An 8,714-nucleotide genomic window follows, 5' to 3' on the forward strand; every position below is an offset into this window, starting at 1 on the left:
TCTGTGGAAAAAACAAAAAACAAAAACAAAAGTGGCACATCATTAGGGTCCGGATGGATTTGCGTAAAAAAAAAAAAAAGCAAACAAACACACATTTAAAATGCAAGAAATAATAATAATACCTAAAAAAACAAAAACCCGAATAAATAAATAAATGCCAAAGCTTTATGGCACGCGTGTAGAAACTAAAAACAAAGTCAAGGCTGTAGACATATAATAGTGCAGAAGGATTTATGTGTTGAGAGAAACAAGGAGCTGAAAGCAGAGCGGATGTTGCTGCGTGCAGGTGGTTTTGCCGTCTCACCTGTGGTCTCTCAGGTGGTCCTGTCTCCTGAACGCCTTGTGACAAATATCACACGTGTAGGGACGCTCGTCCGTGTGGGTCCTCTCGTGGATGAGCAGGTTGTAGGACTTGGTGAAATGCCTGCCGCAGAACTTGCAAATAAACTCCTTTTTAGTCTTGGACGGAAGTCTGCCCCGGGTGGGCTTTCTGTCGGGGGACAGCTTGCTCAGCTCGGAGATGGTCCCCCCGAGTCCCGACGTCAGTTTCGCCAGGTCCGCGGCCTTTGGCGGGTCCTCCTGAGTGGCGGCGAGGGCCAAGTTGGCAAAGTCGAACCTGGGTCTGTCCTTGTGATGAGGGGGGACGCCGTGCGTGACGGCGGTCTGTTTCGGATGGAAGAGCTGCGCGGCCGCCGTGAAGGGCAACGCCGGGAAGGGGATCCTGGGGTCCACCAGACCCTGGGCGGCCGCCGTGATCGTCGACCTCAATCCTTGCATGTGCGGGTAGCCAAGAGTCCAGTGGTTCATGTGCATGGTCTGCACCGCACTCAGCCCGTACAGTCCCTGCAGCTGGTCAGCGGGGAAAGTGTTGACGGCCTGCAGGAAGGAATAGTTGGTGAGCTGGAGGGCTGGGTGCAGCGGGATCGGAGCGTGCAGGGCTTTGCTCCCCATGTCGACTCAGACCTCTGCGGAGGAAGCTGGAAACCCTGCGGGAGACCCCAAACAAAAAAAAAAAAAAAAAGTTAAGCAATGAAAGTTGTGAGTTAACGCCAAGCTGCTCAAGGTGAGTAATTATGTGACTGTCATAATACAGAAACATGGCTATTTCATGGCTTTTCAAATAACTAAACATGACGACAAAACACTGATGTAATAATTTACAATGAAAAAAAAATCCAATAACATCTGAAGCCAAAATGAAATTCGAATCAGTGTCTATTTTGTATTTAGCCAGATAAACATAATGAACAACCTGATTATTATTATTATTATTGTTGTTGTTGTTGTTTTTTAACCCTAACCAGATCCACGCCGACACATTTAACGTTTTAACGCGACGAGCGCGCCGCCTCTCTGAGTCACTGCGTCAAAGAAAAATCCCTCATCCAAACTGTGATCGGCCAACATCAAGAAGGTGAAAGACGCGTCGCTCATCTGGCTTCAGTTATCGCAGCAAAACAGGGATTTCAGATCACACCGAGTGACGCACTGCGTGTCAGGAGGCGTAATTGATGAGACTGCTCTAAGAGCCTCTCCACTCGCAAACAAGTGTTCTCCGTGTAAATTCGTGGAAGAGGGATTTTTTTTTCTTTTCTTGCTGAGCTTCACTGATTCGAAAAGAAAGCAGAGTATGGATTTCAAAAATCATAATCATAATGATACTAAACGGCTCTGACGCCTTGCATGGAGCCGACAGGTTTCACCTGAAAGACAATATTATGTATTTTTACTTATTAAATTTAGTCCATGTTATATATGGCGTGTCCTCCCCCACCATCATACCCCTGCCTTGGCAAAACTCCTGGCATTTACGGGCCAACATTTCACAGAACCATATCTGCCAGTGATAAAAAGCGACCGGCCTCCGAGTGACAGACGAGGTGAGCTGAGCAGGACTGGCCTCTTTTCTTTTTCAGTTTTTTTGTTTTTGTTTTGTTTTTGTTTTATTGTTTTTTTTTTTTTTTTTTTGCGAGAAGTTATGTTTTACACACACACACACACACACACACACACACACACACACACACACACACACACACACACACACACACACACACACACACACACACACACACAATTATAATAATAATACTAATAATAGAAATAATAATAATTTTTAAAAACTGTCCTTGAAGTTGTAAGAGTTCCAGATGATGAAAGCGGAACTGGAAATGATCCAGCAGTTATCAGATGTTCAGGCAAGAATGAAAGCTGAAAGTATTTATTATTATGATGATTATTATTATTATTTAGACTGACTACATAACATGAAATAGTACGACAGCTGGAAAATAGACATACACACACAAATCTATAAATCTGGGCGCTTCTTACGCGGTTGATATCAGGTCTCTGCAGACCTGGAGAGGACAGACATGCGGCTCTCGGACAGGCTGCACATGCTCTTGTGTTTTTGCTGCAGATATGATTGAATCCCCTGGACTCTGCTTTCCCCGTCACACGCGGAATGGGGTTAAATATCATTTTTGCACAGGTGCAGCATAAATCACCGTGCAGACACTTGCTGTTCTTTGCTCAGTGGAGCAGCTTTCATTCAACTCGTTCTCGCCTCACCTTTGGACTTCTTTTATTTTGCACCCCCCTCCCCCCCATTTTCTCCTCCCAGTTTAGCAGCAGCCCGAGTGTCTCGTTTAAAATCTTTAATATCTCGCTTGAACGTATTTCTAAAGTCGAGGGCCACAGTCAGAGGTCCTGCACGGACAAGAGGTCAGTGATGTCACAACGTGAGGGAGATACGTCCTCATGTCGCTTGTCACCAGACGCAGATGTCTGGTCTTGTACTTCATCAGCCTGGTTTCATTTTATTTTTAATTTTTTGGGGGAAAAAGCACACGTTTTGGTTTGGTCCGTTTTGCGTCAGGACGCAGTGAAACAGCAAAAAAAAAAAAAAAAAAAAAAGAAAGAAGAAGGGGGAGGAGGGCTGAAAAAAAGTAGTTTCTTTTCTAATTAGGAGTTTTTTTTTTTAAGTGATCAAAGAAGTGGGCTGCGTGAGGCTGGCTCCTCTCCCAGCGGAGGACTGACATGCACCCTGCCAAACACAATCTTACCCCAATAAGTAGCTGCCAAGGGTCCTGCGGTATGTCAGTAATCCACAGTAACTACACAGGCGACGAGCTCCAATAAAACGCTTCCAACATCCAAGTCCATGAAACTTTCATGTAGCCATGCAGCCAAAAGCTCTGATGTCTCGGACCTTTGGTGGGATGTGACAAGTTGTGAAAAGTTGTGGAAAGAGGCGAAGAGAGTTTTTCTGGAGGAGAGACAGCGGCGGCGGCGGCGGCGGCAGCAGCAGCGTGGGAGTCCCGTCCGAAGCTGGGGCTGGAAGTGTGCGGTTCTTCACTTTTTAGGGCTACGGGACTCTGGAGCGCTCAGCCCGCCCTCTGACACGCCTCCCCCCCCCCGTCTGTCTCCCACCACCCTCCACCCCCACCTCCTCTATCATTAACTCCAATGTTCCCCTCTGTTTATTTGTGTTTGGATAGCAACTGAGGCTCCAGACCGTGGTGGAGAAGCGTGTTCCGTTCAACCTGCCGTTCTTTGACACCTCTCTCTCTCTCTCTCTCTCTCTCTCCCTCTCGCGCACCGCGGCGCGGCGCGGCGCGGCGCGGCCAAGGCTGAGGCTGATGCCTCCTTCCTGCTGGAGACGCTGCTTGGAAGGCGCATGGGGGAAACCCTGAGCGGCGTTTTCCCCCTTCCAACTCAACGCTTTCGAAAACGTGCTTTTTTGGAATCTTAAGCAGCTTACAAGATGTTTTTTTTTTTTCAAACCATAGAGCTCATTTGCCAAATGGAGGGGTATATCCAAGATCCGCCTCATTAAATCGTTTTATTTCATTGTGGTCGGGGTGAAAAAAAATGAAGAAGTAGATTCTGAGGTTTGGATTTGAAAAGTAAAATAAAAATAATAAAAGAAACCCTCTACCACTTGATGCTTATATTCTCTGGATTTTTCCTTTTTGTCATTTTTGAGCATAACTTAATTTCTTTTTTCTTTTCTTTTCTTTGTTAACTTGCATGATCTAACATGTTTATCTGGCATAGCATTATGATGTGAATTACAGTTTGAGTGAACAGAGCAAGGTAAAGGACAGCCAATAAACACTGAGCGAATTGTGTTGTGACATCATCATAAATGGAAAATCTAAAAATTGTTCAAGGTCAGTCTTTAAAATTGTTTAAATTCTATGTTAGAATTCGAACGCAAAGTTTAATCGTCAGTAATTTCTAACAGCGTTAACTTCCTGTTAGTTCCTATATATTTTGTTTTCTCTCCAGATTGAACAGAGCACTTTGGTTCAGTCAATAGGACTGTCCAGCAAAAAATAAATAAATAAAGGCTCATGTGTATATTGTATTCTATGTCATATAAATATATCAACCAAGCAAAAAAAGAAAAACAAGTGCAGTTTTAAGAAGACCAGTGGTTGGGTTCAATTGAAGTTTGTATCCAGATTTAACAGCGTTTAAAGTCAAGCTTATCAAATCTGAAGCAGTCGCTCTAAAAGAAGAGAAAATGGTTGACAATACGTCATCATTGTCTTGTGCACATAACCTGAAACTTCTCTTTGTTTATCTCTCTTTAAAAAAAATAAATAAATAGAAGTAAAATCCAGAGGAATGAGTTGGCTCATTCATTCCAACTACACTTAAATATACCTACTTATATTTAGGTATTCTTTTAGCTTTTAAACATATGATTTCTTCTTAGAAATATTTCATAAAATGAACTCAAAGAAGGTATAAGCAACATTTAAATTGGCTCAATTCCAACATTTGGTTTTTCTGTGACGCATTAATAACAACAACAATAACAACAACAAACAACAACAACAACAACAACAATAATAATAATAATAATAATAATAATAATAATAATAATAATAATAATTATGATAAATTCATTTCCAAATGGTTTATTTATGGATATTTTTTCTCTTCTGGTTAGTATGAAAACCTTCACGTGGCGTTTTGACGGTCATTTATTTGGTTGAGCTTTTGCTCAATATAAAAGCTTGGCGCTACATAAATATGCTTCCTCTGATGTACTTTTAAACCAACCATTTTAAAAACAATATTCATCAGACAAGATGAAAGTAGTTAGGTTTTATGTTTTTTTTTTTTTTGTCATTTTAGTGACGGTCCATCCTCTCCGGCCTCATCCTTCCGCATTCCCGAACGTTTGCAAACTTTCGGCCTGGAGGTTGTTGTTTTTTTTTTTTCTGCTCGTGAACGTTAAAGGCTGCGCGTGTCGGATCAGCAGGTCAACAGCGGCGCCTAGTGGCCACGGACGGAATCAAACTCCACTGCGCCTCCGTTCACCGAATCCTCCGTTTTCGGACTGGAAAACAAGCCTCTTCTTTCAATCGACATTAAAGTTCGTTTGAATGATCGATTACTCACGTAAGTCAAGCATCTTAGGTGATGACATCATATCCAGAGCACTGGATACAAACACATGAAGATGGGATTCATGTAGAGGCGGTTTGATGAGGCCACTCTGATCAGAGCAGATTTCAGTCCACAACGATGAGAAACAAGTATAATAATAATAATAATATAATAATAATAATAATAATAATAATAATAATAATAATAATAATAATAATAATAATAATAATAACAGCACTACTACTAATGATAATAATTGGGGTTTTAATCTGCACTCGAGGCCGGGTGCGTCACCCCAATGCTAGTTTCCCTACAGCTGCAGAACGTCGCCTGCGCACAGCATGCTTGTGGTTTCTGGTTCGGTTTCGTATCACCCCGGCCTCGAGCTTCACTGTCAAAACACCGAACGACTAGAGACAGATTAGAGCGCACATAAAAGGCCCAACGCGACATATCCTATTCACTTCAGAAAAGCAGAACAATTTAAATGTTTGTTTTTGCGTGCTGGGGGAGTTAAAACCAAAAAAATAAAAAGAAAAAAGAAAAGAAGAAGAAAAAAAAGAGAGAGGCTGTAATTGTTTAAAGATCTCAGAGAGGTTGGTAAAGGAGATCCACCTACTGATAATTAGGTTCCGTTAATCAGTGCTGAGCTCAATGAAGAAAAACAACAAAAAAACACCTCTCACCAGATATGCAAAATATTTTCTGCACAACTCTCTGACTTCCTGTTGCAGCTAAGATTTCCCTCCTTGAGTGAAAAGTTAAACTTCAGTGCAAACAAACTCCACCGCTGTTGGAGTCCAGAGTATTACAGTGATAAGTGCTTCTTTGTGTTTTGCCTTTGTTTCTTTGCTGAGACAAACAATTTTGTAACTTAAGACTTCTAACTGTAGGACTTCCTGTGCTCAACAACATCTGATGACACAGTTATTAAGGTATGCAGCGGATTGGGGAAGGTCCAGAGAATTTGATCACACTTGGAGCGTCTTAATGCTCCAGTTTTACGTTATACCTCAGTATGAAATGTGCACCGTTGTATCCCTTCCACTTTGGGTAACGTCAGAGCTGGAGAGTTAACGTTTTGCCCTTTGGCCCCCAGCCTGAGTCCCTTGCAGCCGCCATCGTTCTCTATGATAATATGACTCCCACGGAGGATCAGGGCTGCAGCTCGGTGCAGCTGCCAAGCCCCGTAATGGCCTACACTCCTGTTTAAATAAACCTAAGTGACAGAGGAGAAGTCCAACAGGAGTCAGTCAGACACATTGAAGAGGTGTGATGAGGCTCAGACGAAGAAGTGGACTGAATTGGAACAGGCTTTCAGTTTCTGGCTTTTTTTTAATACAACCGTTTAAAAATATGTAATTCCTTTTAATGTTGAAAAAAAAAAAAAAAATCAAATAGAAAGTAGACTCTGCTGTAGTTGACCTCTGCCTGTCATGGCCATATTAGACATTTGTTGTTCTCCTTGATAACAAAATTATAATTTTGACTAATTTTGACCTCATATGTGTCCAGCTGCTGAACAGCGTCACCTAAGTTTTCAAACCCTCCTTACCTGGGGCCAGCCGTGGATCCCTCGCTGGAACAGCCGGAGCCGACGGCCTTCTCCTGAGTCTCTCTCCTTCTCTGGGCTCTTTCTGCCTCTCTGTGTTGTTTTCTCTCTGTCTGTGTGTGTGTGTGTGTGTGTGTTCTTGCAGACAGGATGTCAGGTCCATAGTGTACGAGCAGGGGGAGGCAAACCTGTCACTGTTGCCTACCTGCTGTGGTTTGAAAGCCCCACTTCCCCACCTACACTCTCACTCATCCTCTCCCACAGCAGCAGCAGCAGCAGCAGCAGCAGCTCTGAGGATGGCTGTTTTTCATTCAAAGACCCCCGAGTCACATTTTCCTCCACATCACACTTCTTTTACTTGAAATTGAGCATTTTAGAATAAGTGTGTGTGTGTGGGGGGGGGGGTTATGACTCTATTATCATATAGGTGGTTGTTTTTGTTTTTTTGAGAGAGTGAAACAGAATTAAGCCGTCATACATCTGGAAATAGTTTCTGCTTTAAACGCACGTAACATGTGTCCCATTCTTATCATTTATAGTAACTAGTTATATGATTATCATTCCCTTCATTGAAAGCGGTATATCTGTTTTGATTCTCCTTTGATGACTAATGTGTGCTATTGTATTGTATATTTAGGCCATTTTACTTTTTTGTACCTTTTAAATATTTTTTTAGAATATTCATCAAACCATAAGTAATAAACACTTGGCAGTGAATCCATGTGGCTGTGCTGGGCCTTTTAGACTTGTTCTATTAATCTTTTGGTTTAGACAGAAGAATATGTTGTCAACAAAACCTTGAATTCATATAACATCAACATTTCTTTCTTCATCTTTTATATATTTGATTAGCCTAGAAAAAAAAAGCTTTCATTAAGTTTTAGATCCAGTTCATTCGGTGGGTTTGTGTGAGTTGTGACCGTGACACGTGTCGCCGCCCCGCTGTTCACCCACAGTTTCAGGGTTGCCTCTGAAAAGATAAACTTTGAACAAGACAGCCCCTTTCCTGCAAAGCAAAGCCCTGTACAACACTGCCTCCTGTTGGACCACCGTGCCGAAGCCTCTTCTGCTCTCCGTCAGAAGCTGAGTGAAGTCATTACTGGAACATTTGTCAATTTCAGAACTCAAACAGAGATTAAAACACCTTCACGTTGGACACGTCTGCTTTTTGCCTGCTCTGTTCCCAGCTTTCCATTTTCATTTCTGGTGCAATACTCAGAATTTTGCTCGTCACGCCCCCCCCCCCCCCCCCCCACCACACACACACACACACACACAAGCATTTTATTTGATGAAAAACTAAACCAGACCTATAAAACGAGCCTGTGAACAGGTAAAGTGCACTTTATAACGGACACACCGCATTCCTCCGCACTCCTGCAGGATCTTTTCTCCATCTGCCGTCCGGTGCCCTCTCTCTTCACTGGTCTCCTGCCACCGTTTAACAGCACTGCTGCGTGACCGGCATTCCTCTTTGCTCCCTGCAACAGTCTCCACTCTGCTGGAGAGGCATGGAGAAGAAAACCGCCATGATATTGCGCTCCTTCAGCCAATAAAACCCACCAGTAAACGCAGCTGAAGCCCGGCACCAAATCCCATTTGTCAGCAAATAGCTTCCTCGGGTTTGACTGAGCTGGCCGGGTGCTTCTGTGGAGCTCCCTGCCATGAAAATGACATCTTTGGCTATTTGTTGTCTGGTCTGATGGCAGGCAGAGTGAATGAGGGGAGAGATTAAAAGGAAGACATCTGTTCG

At 43.0% G+C, this 8,714-nt stretch overlaps 1 protein-coding gene across 3 annotated transcripts in view; it reads right to left on the reverse strand.

Moving 5' to 3' along the window:
* osr2 (odd-skipped related transciption factor 2) overlaps positions 1-6,985 on the reverse strand; it is an 8,009-nt gene extending 1,024 nt beyond the window's left edge. For 2 of the 3 annotated variants that reach the window (XM_055041758.1, XM_055041756.1), the window contains exons 1-3: positions 3,069-3,330; positions 305-986; position 1 (exon numbers count right to left, since the gene is read on the reverse strand). The exon at position 1 is cut by the window's left edge and continues 99 nt beyond it. In XM_055041758.1, coding sequence (XP_054897733.1) covers position 1; positions 305-951 — 648 coding nt within the window. In that variant the 5' untranslated portion in view covers positions 952-986; positions 3,069-3,330. Of the gene's footprint in view, positions 2-304; positions 987-3,068; positions 3,331-6,964 lie in introns of those variants that run through there. The other variant, XM_055041757.1, reaches the window with a different exon arrangement.
* Positions 6,986-8,714: the final 1,729 nt, after the last annotated feature.

This window comes from Poeciliopsis prolifica, unplaced genomic scaffold (assembly GCF_027474105.1).
Source record: "Poeciliopsis prolifica strain line A6 unplaced genomic scaffold, Auburn_PproV2 SCAFFOLD017, whole genome shotgun sequence".
Taxonomy (NCBI): domain Eukaryota; kingdom Metazoa; phylum Chordata; class Actinopteri; order Cyprinodontiformes; family Poeciliidae; genus Poeciliopsis; species Poeciliopsis prolifica.